Here is an 18,049-nt window from a genome sequence, read left to right on the forward strand (position 1 = left end):
TTCTAGTATGATGTGTTTAAATTTGTTATTTCTTGTATTACATTACTTATTTTCAGGCATACTAATTTTTCTCCAAGTTTAGTTGTGTGCATACTTTTCATGTTTTTGAAGTATAGCTCACCTAATCAGCATTTTCTAAATATTTAGCCTTTCTTTCTCCATGTTTTCTATTCCCATGAATAAATGTATTGCTACACATGTATGTAACTTTGTCATTCATCTTTCTATTTCTTTATTTTGCTCTGTCTTGTGTCTGTCTCTAACAGGCTCATCTCATCTCTGTACCTCCCTCATCTCCTACCCTTTGGGTACTCTAAATGCGTTGAAGGTTTCTGAGGTAGTGTAAACCAGCTTGGTTTCTAGGTTAACAGTAATGTACCTCCATGTCTTCATCCCAGTTTCCTTCTATTACACATGATTTTCAGTGGAGTAAACAGAAGCAAATAATGATACACTTGAGTGATATATTATTCTATTGATTTGAATTTGGCCAAATAGAAATTTAAAAGCTGCTGTTTTATGACACTTATGTACATAATTTATTTTAAAAAGAAGAAAACTATAGGTAAAGACTTAAATGAGTTAATATAATACTTAATAGATTTTTTGAGAAGATATTTTACAGTTGTGTTTTAATAGTGAGATGCTTTAACGATACTGACTTGACTTAAAGTCAAAAAATAGTAGTTTTGACATAATCTCATGTTCTTCCCCCACAACTTTATGATGAGGGAAATGACTATGCCAGTCTCAAAATGGACTTAGTGAAGAATTGGTAGAGTAGCAGGCAGAAAGGCACAGCTTCCATTTTCTAGTTAGTAGTCATTTGAATTATTCTCAGTTTTTTCCTATGCTTGCCCCACATCTTTTATGATTTACCTTAGAGAAATGCATGGTCTAAAATAATGTTTTATCTGACTTATGTATTATCCCTACATGGAGGTCCAGAGGAAAATGAGTTCATGACTAAAGGAAAGTTAATTCAAACAGTTGCTAATATGAATACTACATAAGATGCACTTTAATTGGTAAGATGTATAACACGTATTAGAATTTTGGATTTAAGATGGTGAACTCTTTGAGTTTAAAAGGTGGGAAAAATAAAAATATGTGGTAAATTATAAGGATGATGTTAGGTTTCTCAAACGTTTACATTTAAATAGTCACAGACACTTCCCAGTTAATACTAATGATGCCCACTTTTCATCAGTTTTTGAATAATTTATCCAGAATGTAGTAGAATTACTGAGTTAATAAATGTCCTTTTTTTTTGGATAGTCATCTTCATGCCTCAAAATTATTTAGATGTTATATTAACAGATGTGACTAAACATTACAATGACATTTATTTGTAGGATATAGGACAGAGATCAGTGGGCAAAGTAAAGGTAATATAAAGAAATAGAAAAAAACATGTATGATCACAAGCATTGTGGAATAGTGATTAGAAAAAACATTGTAAACAATTCACACTCATAAAGTTTCCACACATGTATGTGAGTGCTATATCCTAACTTTGTACTGTTTTTTCCTGGAGGGGGAAATATCCTAGCAAATGCTTTGTTATTCTGTTAGGACATATATTCACTTCTAGTTGAAGGTAAAATCCTCTACCTGAAAACTGCCATTGTATGAAGTGCTATTGTTTTAGCATCAGTGAAAAAATAAGGGATGCCCTTTCAAAACCTAAAGGTACTCATTCCTATATAGTAGTATTTGAGTTAATGAAAGTCATTTTGAAATCCAAGCTCATCACCTTCTTTTGAAAGGCAGTAATAATTGGTATAAACTAAAGAAATCAGTGTTTAGACAGATAAAGATTATAGTTGATAACGGAATTGTAAAAATTATTTTAATTTATGAGATTTCTAGTAGTTCAATGGACTATAATTCATGTGTGGATTTTCGTGTTACATAGATAGATAGATAGAGATATAGAGCAAATAAAATTTTGAACTTTATTTAAAGCCTTCTATTTTTTTCAAAATAACCCAAACCATCCTTGTCAGTTTAATTTTTAAATAATAATACTTGTACATTTTTCTGTATCCTGCCAAGTTTTCAGATACTGCCTTGAAGATATACACATTTAATGTGTACTGTTTCATTTTTAACGAATTGATGTACATGCTGAGAAATAAGATTTGGAGTACTCTTTAAACTTTGCAGGACTTTTGATGTGATTAAATATATTTAATTACTAATACTTACTGCCTTTTTTGTTTTTTGGTGCAAATCTTCCTCTTGTTTTCCTTGAGGAAGATTAGCCCTAAGCTAACATCTATGCCAGTCTTCCTTTATTTTGTGTGTGGGCCATCGGCACAGCACAGCTTGATAAGTGGTGTAGGTCTGCACCCAGGATCCAAACCTGTGGACCTGGGCCACTGAAGTGGAGCATGCTGGACTTTAACCATTATGCCACAGGGCTGGCCCCTAGGGCTATTTTTTAAATTATTACCTCTGAAATATAAGAGATATCAAATTTGTGGTTTATATTCCTATATCATAGGCTGGTAGTTTTTATGCTATTTTTCCTGCATTAGCAAACATTTTATGCATATATCTAGAATCTAGAACTAGTAAGGAATTTGCTATCATCTAGTATGTCTAATGCTAATTAAATACCCTCCACTAGGTCATTATCCATATCAATTAAAATATTCATAGAAAATAGTTTTCAAATATCTTTCTGATTATCAACCTTATGAGGTAATAGTTTGTAAAATTTTCATCATCTTAGATCAAGAATAACATAGAACAATGAATCTAAAAGTATATTAATATTTCCAAGAGGAAATCCAAGTGCCAATGTTTTAAACATATTGCATGAGCTGAAGGTAATTTATAAAATGTTCTGCTTTTAAAATATATATATGAAAACATAGCTATTCGATTCTTCAAATTTTAAGTTACAGCATATTTTCTATCCAATTAAATCTCTTCAAAGTTGATGATTTTTGCATTGGGTTGACTCTCTTTTGTATGTGTTTGCTGATTTAATTAAATAATTCTTCTTCTGTGTAGTTTTATACCACATGAAATAAATTATTATAAGAAAGCAGATATATGTTTATTTAGTTTTTCCATTCCTTGAATTTCACCACTCAATTTTAAGAACATTCAGTAAATTTAGGTTTAAATATATCTAATGTTCTAACTCATGAAAATATGGAGAATTGATGTGAAACTGGTGATTGAAGACATCTGTTAGTTGCACAAATGCATTATGTAACAGGTTTTTTTTTAATTACAGTTATTATTTTGAGAATGATAAATTAAATGGCTGCTAATGAACAGTTCACAGTCATAGCTGCACATTGCAGTTAGAAATGGGAGAATGAAATAATGGCTGCAGCTTAAGTCTGTCATTTCTCTAAAGTTTATATACTCCTTGGAATATGCTGTAATCAGAATTTGTGTACATGGTTTGAGATGAATTTGCTTTAAAAATTTATTTTAAAGTCTTAGCCAAATTATTATTTTACTTTGTTTAATGAAAGCAGAGAAATATTTGAGTTCTAAAAGAATCTTAAGCCCATTACTGTCTGGCAATATAACAATTTTAAACCATAAAAAATTGTACCTATTAATAAATGACGCTTGCCTCAGAGGCTTAATAGTTCCAAAATCAAGATTATAGCAATATTTAAAAAGTAAATTATGAGTGTTTTAAATCACACAGTAATTTCTAGGTAACAAAGAATAAGTGAGATTTCAGGAGTGAGTTTAAACAAAAGGTTTTATTATATTTACACTAGTAGTTTAGAGAAGTTCAGATAAGTACAGACTGCAGTAATTGGAGAAGATGAGACTCAAGGAGAACATTGAATAAAGTTGGAATTTAGATTGATAGGGAAAAGAGCCAGGCAGAGAGAAGAGGGAATATTCCTGTCTAAGACTGATGAGAGTGAGAGCAGTATTTTAGAGTCACTGAGTTATATCATGAACATAGGCAAGGCTTCAGAGCTGGGTTGTCGTTACTCATTTCACAGCAAAAGTAACAAGTGAAGGTAGGGACAGGTTAGGGAAGAGAGGAGATAAGTGAAATTAAGCAAACCTCGTTAATATTTATCATTTATTTGCTAAATACGAATAGATTTTAGATAAGTTGAGATTGAGAAGAATGTTTCATATTTAGTGAATAATGTAATGTAATTACCTTTTTCTAGCCTTTTTCACGTTCCCAGCTCTACTGTCCACTTAATTGATACTATAATCTCCCCTATAAGGGGGAAAAGACTACACAATAACCACCTTACTGCTTAGTGTTAATGGAAAACTAATACAATTCAGGTTCATTGAGCTTTTCTCATGCAGACCAATATCGGTATGCTTACCCAATTGAGTAATGACAAGCGTAAAATCATATTCACGATGTTCATACTCTGTGAGGTAAAAGTATTTCTAACTGAACCTCTCATATAGAAATCTGTAAAAGTTATTGTCAAAGAATGTCTTCTCACTGGTTTGTTTTTTTTTCAGATGCAATAGAAGCTAAAAATATGCTGTGTACGTTTCAGATAAATCTTTGCCCTTTTTAAGAAACTTTACATTTTAAATTCTTCAGTCTGAGCTTAAATTGTAATAGACATCTATCTTGTCTATATATATATGTTAATTTTGAGTGAAATTTAGAAATCCATGATGTTTCAAAATCAGGATTAGATTTAAATATTTTTGTAGGTGATCTTTCTTCATAGAGAATAACCTTATTTGTAGTTTTAATCTGAGAATTGGTTTACGTTTTTTTGACTGAATTCTCCCATTTCTATCTGTAACTGATAAATAAGAATATTTGTATTGATATAGCTCTGTTTATATTGACCCTTCATGCTTACCTCATACACTCATTAAGACACCTTTGTTAGTCTGGTTTAATTCATATTTCACTCAACGTGTCTAGAATTATGTAAGTAATTGTTTGTATTCTGTAATAACAATCTCTTTTAGCAGGTCAGGTTGTTTCTCCTCAGTCTGCTCCAGCCTGTGTGGAAAATAAGAATGATGTGAGCAGAGAAAACAGCACTGTTGACTTTAGTAAGGTAAGCTTTTCTCCCTCTCATTTAAGTAAGCTGCTGAACTATTACTGGAAGTTACTACCCATTTTAAGAGGTGTTGACACAATTTTTGCATGCACGTTTTTTTATTTCTCAGCCACAGCTTGATATTGTTATAGACAATGTTAGCATTTAAGTTCACATGTAATGTTTTGCTTATTCACAAAACCAAACCTGTAACTTTTATGCGTAGTCTTCCGGTTTCAGCCACTTGGTATAATGTAATTCTTCCAGAAAAAGAATAACTGCACTTCACAGGGAATTTAATAGAAGTTTATTATTTGAAAATTTTGCTAGTTTTTTTCAAAATCATTTTCCCTCTATTTGTGGAAAAGCAAATTATTTAATATAAAGTTTCATTGTTGTAATTCAGAAAAAGGCGTTAGACTAAGGAAACAGAAGAATATAGTAAGACTGAGCAGCGTTTTGAATAAAAAATAATAAAGACTGATTCTGTTGAGGGATACATCTAACTGGAGACAATTCAAATGAAACCATTTACTTGAATCTATTCTAAGAAAATAACGAGTCTGTGAAAATAGTGTGATTTTGGTTAGCAAATTCCTGACATTGTGCTGTTGTAGGCTATGGCAAACTTCACGCTTGAACAGGAAAGAGTTTCAATATTGACCAAATATAAACAGAATCAACAATTCTCTTTATCTGAGTGGCTGAAACAGTAGTAACTCAGAGTGATTTTTTTCTGTAAAGCACTTAGCACTGGCAATGAGTCTAACAGTGGGAGGAGGTGGGAATGGGAGGCAGCAGTGGAGGAAGTTGCCTGCATTGAACCTCTGAAAAGATTAATAGCAATCAGCTCCTTGTTGCTGTTTCAGAATCCCTCTGCCAATGCCTAAATGGTCTAGGTCTAGTCATGTGCATGCTCTCCCTCTGGTGCCTGGCGGAGTCTCCGTGGGAGCACGGTGTACCAGCTTAAGTCTGTTAATTATGCGTGCAGGGACTGGGAGGCCAACAAAAGGGGCATACTAGTCCATGTGGGATGAAACAAAGGCATGAAAAAGGACCTCCACACCAGCAAGAGAGAGAGGTGAGGGCATACTCTGGCTATGTTTCTACAGTGGTTCAAAGCTCATTTCACTGTATGGAGGCATGTGATTCAAATATTAAGCCAGGTCAAATGTATTCCATCTGCCACTCCAGCAAATATCCTTTTAAAGCATTACATCTTCATTCATCCGTTAGTTGGAATAGAATTGTCGCAACAAACTGCCATTTATTTAATTTCTGATATTCTTTATTTGAAACAATATCCTAAAAGCAATGACATAAGAAATTGCTTGCTTATTTATGAAGGCATTAACAGCGTAACAAGGGCATATTTAACATTCTCAAAAACAATGATAATAAATCACATCTTTTCAAATAAATTGCCTTTCAATTTTTTTTAAGGCTATGATCCTTTGACACTGAATTTTATATCTCCAGATCATTTTGCTTTTAGTTGTCTGACCTATCTTTGCAGCCGTCAAAAATGCTTCATCACATTTGGAAGAAAATAAATATTGCCAATTGGAGACAGTAGTCTTATCTTCAGGTCCTCCAAAACAGAACTATAGAAGAGCGAAAAGTAGATTTTATCTCCTTTAATCCTTTTCTTCCTTATTACATTTCCAATCGTTGGTCCATTCCATCTGTACTCAGTGCCCTCTACTCAGTGCCAACCATCTGTATTCCTAGGTCTCTTGTCCACAGCATGGCACATTGGAAAGAACATGGCTTTGAAGAAAGAGCATGAGACTTTGAGTCCTAACTCTAACATTTATAAGCTATCCGATCTTTGAGAAGTCCTCTGAACTTCAGCTTTCTCATTTGTAAAATAAGAATAATAATGCCTACTTATAATTTTGTTGCAAAGAATAAATAAGATATGCAGAGAGAGTCTGGCAGAGTGCTGGGCATACAGTTAGGTGTTTGATAAAAGGTGGCTACTATGATTATTGTTTTTATTAACATTAGTGGAAATAGTAGTGTCAAAAATAAATACTAGAGTAGAATTTAATATGTTTTTGTCTCCACTGGATCTCTAGTGCCTTGAACAGTGTTTGGTATGTATTTGTTGAATGAGTCCTGTGAGATTCAAAATAATTTAAGCCTTTAGTTCTGGAACTTTTTTGAAAAACCAAGTAATACTTCTTACTTTATAACCTGGCAGGGCAGAGTAGTAGGGTTCGGAAAGAACAAACGTGATCTATCATTATGGAAATGAATTTTAATGCCAGATTTTACAGTCCATGAGTTAAGAGTTTTTAGCCTAATGATTTCAGTTTGGTAATGATTTTATCAAAGCTCAGCAAGTCTCTAGGTAACTTTGTCCATTTAAATATTTTAAGTTTTAATATGTAGATTCCAAACCCTGGTAGAATTTTGATAAGTTAAGGAAAGAAGAAAAAGTCTGTATTCATTTCATGTGACTTGATTCTATATTCTATCTACATTCAATCTACATATTTTTAACCCTTCCAATGGATGGGTCCATCAAACTTACTCATTTAAGGACTTTTTTTGAATATAATCTGTCGGGTTTTCGCTTCCTATAATGCTTTTAAAAAATAGATGTGTCAAAACACTTTGTCTCTTTATTTTTCAAACTGACACATAGAAGATGGCTATTTTAATATTTCTCAAATGCTGGTGATCTTTCTTTTATTTCAAATGACCCAAAGAAGCCTTCACATTATTTTCTACGTAGAAAGAACTTTCTTCTGCATCTATCTTCAGTATGTGAAACATATTACAGAGTTAGATTATTAAATCCTAGAACTGTAGGAAACCTTAGAAATCTCCTCATTTAGAAGGCGAGAAAGCTGAATCCCAGAGAGATTCAGAGAGCTGCTCAAGATCACTGTCTGATTAGTGTCACAACACCATTTCTCCCCAGAGAATCCCTATTAATTTTCTTGTACTTTCTATAATGGGCTTAAGACAAACTTTCTCCCTAAAGTTCCATCTGTATTCCCTTCACATCTCAGTGTGTAGCTTGTCCAGACACTTCCACTTCCACTGCGGTCTTCTGTCTAACCCTGTTCCCTAAAGATATAACTGTTTCTCACCCACAGCTTTAGTACCAAATGCCCAGAATAAGCATCTTTCCCTTCTTAGCATAAAGGTCTGAAGAACCTAGAAGCATCAGTGTAAATACAGATCCATAAGAGTATAGTTTGATTTCCTCAAGGTCCTGTTCAGAGGACCAGAAAATTCCAGAAGTTTTTTATGTTCATTCCAAGTGTTTCAGTCCACTTAAGGATTGTCTTAGGGATGTAATTCAACCTAGTTCCTCAGAGCTGTTTTAGGTATTTGTAATTTTATAAAAGGTTAAATTGTGGTCCTTAAATGTGATCTTTTGTTACTGTAAAAGGTAGTTAGATTGACAAATAAGATTCTTTGTGAATTGTATATTAACACAAATATAAAAATTGTGTTGTTATAACACTAATACAAAATTATAACACAGAAACAAAAATTATATTATTCCTGAGGGGCCACCTCCCAAAATTTAACTACTCCAAGAATAATGTAATGTAATGAGTATAATATAATGGCTACTCCAGATATATATTATTTAACTATTAAGTGGTTACATCTTAAATCAAAACTTGAATTTGCTAATCCTGAAATTAAGTTCTGTATATTTTAATACTTTTTCTAAATAACAGATATCAATCAATGATATATTAGATATTATATAATGCAAAAAAATCATGTATAAGGAACATGTATTTCCTTTTATAAAATTACACTATTTTAGCATATTACATACTCCTTGATTTAATTAAATTGCATCTTAAAGCAGTTATTTGTATAATTGCCACCTGCCTGAGGCAAAGACTTCAATAGTCAAGGCCATGGCATTTGTCAAGCAATAAATGAGCTTATAGAAAGTTTTCCAGGTGGAATTTAAACTTCTTATTAAAGTTATGACAGGTATTACCAATATAACTCATATTGTTTGTCAATCATAAATTTTCTTAAAAAGCTATTTTCTCTTTTTAAATTTTATTCCAGTGTATTAAGCTTGTATAATAGTTATTTTCATGGGGAGACAACTTAATTGTTTACTCTTTTATGCTCTAAAAGACTTATGAAGATTTATTATGTTTTTCTCACAGGGCTAGTAGTGTGTAGATAATCTTTTATTCCCTTCTTGAGAATTTATGTGTGATAGTGAAATTGTAAAGCATTACTAATTTAAAGCATTTTCAATGTGTGCATTTCTCCTAGCTAGAAATATAAATGCAAAAATATGATAATAATTCCCATGAAATTTAACCTTATATTATTAAGGTAAATAAATAAGTTTCCTACCTATAAATTGAAAGGCTAGATTCTATAAAAAGGAAGATATTTGCCATGTAATATCTCAATGTATATGTTTTATGAGTTTACAAGTTTATATTTGGAAGTATATTTATAAGTTAAAACTCTTGGAATTTGTAATATGTGTCATAATCTTTTTACAGGCAGTTTTTCTTTGTTACATAATTTTTCTTTTTCTTTAAAACAGAGCATTGGTTCTGTTTGATATTTTTAGTGAAGTGCTGCAGATTATTTTTATATTTAATCCCTGTGATAAAATGTATACTCCATAGAATGGATTTTATGTTTTGTGGTACTCTTGTGTTACAGAAAAATTAGGTAGTTACAAACCTTCTAAGTAGCTGTACTGAGGTCTTGATTTCAGAAGGCGACATATTTAACATAGTTACTAAAGTCTGGCTATGGATTTCCTAAGATACTGCTTCTAAAAGTTTTAATTTTTTTCATTTTAAACTTCTTGGAAAAATGTCTCCAATCATTAAACTTGTGAAAGCAATATCTGACCTAAAAAAATGTTCTCAGCCTCACCTGTATTTGCCAGAGCTCTTTTCTCTCTCTTGGCTAGTCCCACTTTGATCTTTAGCCCCCATTTTATTAACATGAGAACATAAAACTAAATCTTTAAAAAGATTTTCATAAAAAGCAAGTCAAATGAGTTAGAAAAAATAAGTACGCCTTGTAAAATTGACTTTAAAGTCACTGCTTGGTTTTCACCGATGCCCTGTACATAAAAATTGATATTTATTCTTAAGAATATTTTACATTCATTTTCCAGACTTCACCCTTTACTCTAAGCATTTCTTCTTGTTAATGGTCACTTTTGGTTTGTGTGCATTCATTTCAATCATAGACATCTCATATGAGAAATTCAACTATAGTTTGTCAGCAACTCCAAATGTTAATAATTTTATTCTTGTTTTCTTTGCTCTGCCATGTCTAAATTCTCCAATGAGAAATTAAAATTGAAGAATGATCAAGTGAAGTATAAAGTATGTAGGATATAGAATAACTAGAATAAAGATGAAGACTAGTGTCATAATTTATACTGTCAGGAGGCACATGATTATATTTCCTTTGAAATAGGCATACTTTTTGTGTTAGTTAATTGAAATGTATTGTGCACAAAATTAAGATAATTTAGTATAAAAATATTTAACTCTATTGGCAAATGCTAACTAAATTATTTGTTTAACTGAGCACATACTCTTTTCTCCCCCAAAATTTCAAGATTGATAATGCTGAAGAAGCTTCTTTTTAAAAAATTGAGTAGAGAAACTAGAGTATTTAGCTTACTGGTGATGAATTAGAAAAATACACAAGTAAAGAAAAAAATATTTTTAAAGGATAAATGAGATGTTTATTTAAAAAATCTATTTACAATATATTTATATAAGCTGTATTTGTTTAAACTGTATTTATTGATGGATTACCAAGTATGAAGCACTGTAGCAGGGTATGATTACTAAGTTTTTCCAATTTTGATTTATCTTGTTTTGCCTTGTGGTGCTCACAGGTTGATCTACATTTTATGAAAAAGATTCCTCCTGGTGCTGAAGCTTCAAACATCTTAGTTGGGGAATTGGAATTCTTGGATCGAACTGTAGTTGCGTTTGTCAGGTTGTCCCCAGCTGTGTTGCTTCAAGGACTGGCTGAAGTCCCAATCCCAACCAGGTAAAAAGTATAAGAGCATCTTTTGCATTTTTCTTAAGCCATCTTTTTGTGAGGAAAAAAACAAGGAGTAAATATAATTTCCTCAGAGTTTTTTCTGGAAACTAATTTGTGATCCATGAAACTATTGTTTCTTCTTGTTTGTGGAAGAGGGGAAAAAGTATTTTAAAAATTATTCTGTCCTTTCCTCCTTCCTCCTTTCCTATGTGTTTTTTAGGTGCGCTCCTCTCTCTGTATACTCTGTTCTGTATCACCATATAAATTACCAATTTTGGTAAAAAGTGATCAAGTGTTAGGCTTTTCTCAAAGATTGCGTTAGACTGTGGGCTGAAGAGAGAATCCTGCATACGACTGCAGTCAAACTCAGGAAGAGCAAAGTTCCCAGGGCCACCATTAGGATGGTCCCTGCTGGACCTAATGTACTGTAGTCCAATCCTAGGTGCAGTATCCCTGTCATATGTACAGTCTGAAGAATCATTGGTAATAGCACCATGCTACTGTGGGTGAATCCAAATCGAAAGTGCAAGTTTGATTTGTTCACCTGAGCTTGTTTTTTATTTAGCAATACACAAAAACTAACAACTTAGGGATAATAAAACTGAATTATGTTTATCATTTATCTCTATTTTATAGATATAAAACTGCAGGCAAAATTTTGAAAAAAAAAAAAAGAATATTGACTTCAGCATGTTAGGTTCCTAGCAATTCATCCAGGGGACACTGTTTTCTTCCCTTCTTCCTCCATCAAATGTGATTCCTATGCACAGACAGCTGTGTATATTTCACTCTGATCCTCTTCTCATGGTCAAACATATCTATGCAGGGCTCCTTTCCCACATGACTGATGCCCTTTGATGCTGTAACTGTTTCAGATGCTGTTAGTATGTATCCTCTTCTAAACACTGAACACCTTAGGCAGGTTAAAACGATGAAAAGTTTGGGTGCTGTGGCAACTGGGTTTGTAGAATGTGTTTCCTCTGTGGACCTTTAGGCTTAACTTAAGACGCAGCAGATTACATCACTCTGTGCTTTGGTTACGGACAAGATATTCCAAAAATATGAAATAGTTTAATCAGGAGAGGCCTCCTTTTGTAACAGCTTAGCTTATTGAAATGGGATACAGCGTTCAAGTACCTGTGCCTGAATCTGTGGCAGGAACAGATTTGAAGCAGGAACCTATTTACCATGCGGATTGTAGAAAGAAGTGTCTGTTCATCCTGTTGGAGGGCTACTGAGACTTCTGATAAACATCAATTTTTATTAAAAAGGGAGAAAGGTGAACTGAGCAGATTAAAGTGGCGTCTGACTGTATCATTAAGGCTGGATTTTTCTATACACAACCTGCAACCTATTCAGAGTTTCTGGGAATTTGGGATTCAGATTTAAGATGTCAAACTTACTAACTGTAGAGGTATTATTTTAGTAGTGTAAAATTCCTTTTCAGTCATCCAAGCGGTGCCTTCTTGTTCCACTGTTTAGGAAGGTGTCTGATGAACTCTGAGTAAATTATAGCTGTTTATGACAATGATAGTTCCTGTATTTCAAAGGAAAGAAAAGGAAAATTCCCAGGAGTGGAGAAAAGCCATAATGGGGTTATGTACTCTCACTTTGAAAACTGTCAAGGTTTAGGTGACCTCATTTCATACTGACATGGCAAAATATGTGTAGAGAACAATGGAGGAAAAATTAGGGGCACGGTAGAGCCACTGTAGAAGGAGAGATTAAAAAGACTAGACCGTTTAGTAAGGAAAGGTGAAAAATGGAAGAAGATTAGTTAGACAAATAGAATAAAGAAAGCTATTCGAGGTTCCTAATTATCCTTTCTTAGGAGGACAAAAGGGCATACCATGAATATAACAGCAACACACAGTAGAAATGTCAGAAAATAATCTTTTAGGACTTTATAAATAGCCCATGGAATGGAAACCTGAAAAATAGCAAGATGTACATAGGTTAGGAAATTTCTTAAAATTATTATAGTTGATAAAGCATCTGCCACCACATTAGACTATTGCTATTTTAACTGTGTGGTGGACCTTTCTTTACAGTAAAAATTGACTTGGATTCAGTTACAATAAAATGAAAAATTAATGTCAGACCCTCTAAGACTGTGTATAAATGTGTCATGTAAAAACGTGTACCAATTCTAAAGTTTATAACTAAATGAAGGGTAGAATTATAGTAACTATTTCAGTGCACCTTATAAAGCCATGAGTCTTCATACTTAAGAGCATAAACCATTTAACAAATTATTGTCATAGGATTATATTACCAAATATAGGGCATTTTTCAATTTGCACAATTTCCCTGCAGCATTGACCTTTTCAGCGACAGGACAATTACCAGTTCTCCAAAGTTAGAGCTTGTGTTGATTTCTTCAAAAGCTCCAGTTGTGATAAGTTTGCCAGATTTTCAACCTGATTTAGATGGAATATCACAGTGCACCTGGTATTTTTATTCCTGCAGCACTGGAATTAATAGATCGCTAACTCCCCATTTTCTTCTGCATAACTGATCTTTGATTTCTGACCATAGCTTTTTTTTATTTAATGTAAATTTTACGTACACCTATGGTTTTTTTGACCATGTGTTCTCTTTTTGTACTACCATATTACCTTTTTCTCCTTCTACCTAGTTCTACAATTTGCATATTACTGAGTTCTCTTCCTTCTAATTCAGAAAGATTGAATCAGATTTTACTTTTCCCACCTTCCTCTTCTAAAGACTATAGAATCCTTGAAATTCTCAATAACAACTATATAGGCTCTACAGGTAACTAAATGGGGAAACACTGAGATCAAAATAACCACGTATTCCCATTGCTCAAGGATCTTAAGCATAAGAGTCAATCATTGTAAAATGGTTCAAAATAATAATAAACCGTGAAAAAATATGGAAATATTTTTACATTAAAGTTCCCATCTTTAGTAATTCCTTTGAAATGAGTGATTCTGTACTACTAAAATTATTTTTATGTTTCTGCCTTGAGACATTCATGTTTTTTTTGTTTATTACAGATTTTTGTTCATTCTTCTGGGACCCCTGGGAAAGGGTCAACAGTACCATGAGATTGGCAGATCAATTGCAACCTTAATGACAGATGAGGTATTTATTCAAGTTCATTGGGAACATTTCCCCCTACTAGGTACACCTAATTTTTGGAGTTCCTGTATTCATGATAATCTGCTGTGAATCAGATTTCTCTTTATTGAATCCCCCTTCTTATATGCTTCCACTGTGAAATTTACTTTGGAAAAGTTTGTTTAAAAGGGGTAATAAATTCACACACATGAATACAATGCTTTAAAACCTCATTTTCTAAAGAAAATTCATTGTTTAGTGACATTTAGAATATATATTTTTAATATTCCCCTTATAGTATATGTGCTGCCAAAGTGAGCACCATTGTTAATGTCATTGCAAATCTTGTTTGGGGCAAAATAATTTTTTTTTCTTTTTATTAAGATTATGATAGTTTACAACCTTGTGAAATTTCAGTTGTACATTATTGTTAGTCGTGTTGTAGGTACACCACTTCACCCTTTGTCCCCTCCCCCCACCCCCCCTTTCCTCTGGTAACCACCAATCAGTTCTCTTTGTCTGTATGCTAACTTCCACCTATGAGTGGAGTCATACAGAGTTCGTCTTTCTCTATCTGGCTTATTTCATCTAACATAATACCCTCAAGGTCCATCCATGTTGTTGTGAATGGGACGATTTTGTCCTTTTTTGTGGCTGAGTAGTATTCCATTGCATATATATACCATATCTTCTTTATCCAATCATCAGTTGCTGGGTACTTAGGTTGCTTCCACTTCTTGGCTATTGTAAATAATGCTGCAATGAACATAGAGGTGCTTAGGACTTTTGGAATTGCTGATTTCAAGTTCTTAGGATAGATACCCAGTAGTGGGGTGGCTGGGTCATATGGTATTTCTATTTTTAATTTTTTGAGAAATCTTCATACTGTTTTCCATAGTGGCTGCACCAGTTTGAATTCCCACCAACAGTGTATGAGGGTTCCTTTTTCTCCACAACCTCTCCAACATTTGTCACTTTTTGTTTTGGTTATTTTTGCCATTGTAACAGGTGTAAGGTGATATCTTAGTGTAGTTTTGATTTGCATTTCCCTGATGATTAGTGATGATGAGCATCTTTTCATGTGTCTATTGGTCATCTGTATATCTTCTTTGGAGAAATGTCTGTTCATGTCACCTGCCCATTTTTTGATCGGGTTGTTTGATTTTTTGTTGTTGAGCTGTGTGAGTTCTTTATATATTATGGAGATTAACCCTTTGTCAGATAAATAACTTGTAAATATTTTTTCCCAATTAATGGATTGTTTTTTTGTTTCAATCCTGTTTTCCCTTGCCTTGAAGAAGGTCTTTAGTCTGATGAAGTCTCATTTTTTTATTCTTTCTATTGTTTCCCTCATCTGAGGAGTTATGGTGTCCGAAAAGATTCTTTTGAAACTGATGTCAAAGAGTGTACTGCCTATATTCTCTTCTAGAAGACTTATTGTTTCAGGTCTAATCTTTAGGTCTTTGATCCATTTTGAGTTTATTTTTGTGAATGGTGAAAAAGAATGGTCAATTTTCATTCTTTTACATGTGGCTGTCCAGTTTTTGGGGCAAAATAATTTTAAGGTCTCAAGAAAAAACAATGACAGTTTATCTGAATAGTATAGGTGACACCCAAAAGCCACGCAACATCTATTAACTCTCTTTAGAATTTCCTGAATGAAGGTGTTCTTAACCTGGGAATCTTTGAAACTTTAGAGGAGCTGTAGATGAATTTCAAGGGGCTCATGATGTCTCTGATACAGCATACAAATTTTTCTATGCAAAAATTTGTATGTAGACTTTTTCTGGATTGGAAAAAGCTTTCATCAACTTCTTAAAGAGGTGCATGTCTCAAAAATGTAAGATCATAAAAATAAGACATAAAAGTGGTATCATACAACTGGTTTTTTATATTCCAAAACATCTTATGGAAATCTATTTTTATTGTTTTATTGTTTTTATTGTTAAAGAAGAGCAAATGCAAAAGATCACAGAAGGGGCATATGTTCAAAATTAATAGTAAATAACAAATGGGATTATACATTTTCTAGAATCTCATCTGAATAATTTAATACTGTATTTATTGAAATATATGGCTTCAGATACTTGAAAATCTATAAAAAGAATGAATTAGTATTGTATATAATTTTTGCAAGGCTTGTGAAATCTGAAAATTTGAGCTTGTGTTTGGGGTTTGATATAAATTCTTCTATTATATCTGTTCAACTTATGTTTTATGGTTTTCTATGAATTGGTTATTGATGTTTACACGTAGGAAAAGAAAAGCTAGAAGAAAAATATTTTTTTCATCAGTTTCAGAAAGAACCTATGCTGCCATAAAAAATTACCACAAACTGGGTGACTAAAACGAGAATAATTTATTTTCCCACATTTTGGGGCACCAGAAGTCTGAAGTGAAGGTTTCAGCAGGGCCACATTCTCTTTGAAGGCTCTAGGAGAGAATTTTTCCTTTTCTCTTCCAGCTTCTAGTGGCTCCTACTATTATTCCTTGTCTTGTGGCAGCAAAATTCCCATCTCTGCCTCCATCTTCACATTGCCTTCTTCCCTGTGTCTCTGTGTGTCTTCACCTTTTCTGAATGTTATTAGGATACTTGTCATTGGATTTAGGGCCCAGTGTAATCCAGGATGACCTCATCTTGAGGTCCTTACCTGAAGTACATCTCCAAAGACACTTATTCCAAATAAGCACATTCTGAGGTGGACATATATTTTGATAGAACACTACTTAATCCACTACAATGAGTAACATATTCTGTTGAGGAAATCTGGAAGAAGACAGGAGAGTGAAAAAAGGGCTTTATGAGGACAAAAATCTTGCTCTAGTAGAACTGTCTATGAGAAGATACAGTATCTTTGCTTTTAGTGTTTCCATATTAATTAACATTTTTCAACTTTTACAGTATTGTAGAATAAATAGCACTGTGATTTGTATTTCACAACTGTCACTTTCACACACATTTGTTTCATGTTATATTATATTTCCACACCTAAGACATAAGGACATTGCATTAAGATATCTCTAGGGCATAGGATGTGTCATATGGTGAGAGGAGCATACTGTGTCATGGGAGGTGCATATATGCTAGGTATCTCTTTTCCTCATCCTCCCCTTCCTCAATTAGGGGTCAAGATATTCTCAACTGAAAGATGTTAATTCTAAAGTTCTTTTGACTAATCAAGTGACATAGAACAACAGAGAAACATCCATGTTTTATAAATTTTAGATTTAGAATGAGAGCAAAGAAGGGACTTCCGTCTATTTCCTTGATTAATGAGAACTACCTAATTTGGGAACAAACATCAGCCATCTGTTGAAGGCTTGAACACCAATCCTTTAGACTTGAAAGTTTAGAACTTAGCTTTAGGGCAATTTGTAACTGTGAACAGTCAGATAGAGAAGCAGAAACTCAGCCAGAGTTACTCCATAAAATGAGAGCTGTTAATAATAATAGGATGTGTTAATTACAGTAGCACATTCATTGAATATCAAAAAAATATTTAAATACTTCTGAAAGAGAAAAAAGTTTTTTATTCTTCAAAGCCTAGGTGGAGGAATTGTTCTGCTTATCTAATTGCTTTGAAGGCTATTGAATAATTGTACTCATTAAGAACAAAATTTAATATGTTGATTCATAGAGCTTAGTTTGGTTAAGAAAATGGTGAATTGGATTGCATTATCAAACTGTAAATTCCACGGGAGCAGTTACCACTTAATGTTCGTTTTTTTGCCCTGATTTTGTCAGGTGCTCAAATAAATATTTGTTGACTGAGCTGTTTAGTTTTTTCCTCTCTGTATTGGGAACTCCTTGTAGGTAGACTGTCTTTTCATTTTGTGTTTTCAGGTTTGTCATAGTGTCTGGCCCTCAGTCAATTTCAATAAATTTTTTTTTAATGAATTAATGACTG

General features: G+C 33.1%; 1 protein-coding gene across 17 annotated transcripts in view; it reads left to right on the forward strand.

The window, feature by feature from the left end:
- SLC4A10 (solute carrier family 4 member 10) overlaps positions 1–18,049 on the forward strand; it is a 275,630-nt gene that overhangs the window by 165,120 nt on the left and 92,461 nt on the right. For 6 of the 17 annotated variants that reach the window (XM_070241888.1, XM_070241885.1, XM_023623014.2 and 3 more), the window contains 4 exons: positions 4,951–5,042; positions 6,016–6,105; positions 10,906–11,063; positions 14,078–14,165. In XM_070241888.1, the coding sequence (XP_070097989.1) occupies positions 4,951–5,042; positions 6,016–6,105; positions 10,906–11,063; positions 14,078–14,165 (428 nt within the window). The remainder of the gene's footprint in view (positions 1–4,950; positions 5,043–6,015; positions 6,106–10,905; positions 11,064–14,077; positions 14,166–18,049) is intronic. The other 11 variants (XM_070241895.1, XM_070241898.1, XM_070241891.1 and 8 more) reach the window with 3 other exon arrangements.

The sequence above is a fragment of the Equus caballus genome, chromosome 18 (genome assembly GCF_041296265.1).
Source record: "Equus caballus isolate H_3958 breed thoroughbred chromosome 18, TB-T2T, whole genome shotgun sequence".
Lineage (NCBI taxonomy): Eukaryota > Metazoa > Chordata > Mammalia > Perissodactyla > Equidae > Equus > Equus caballus.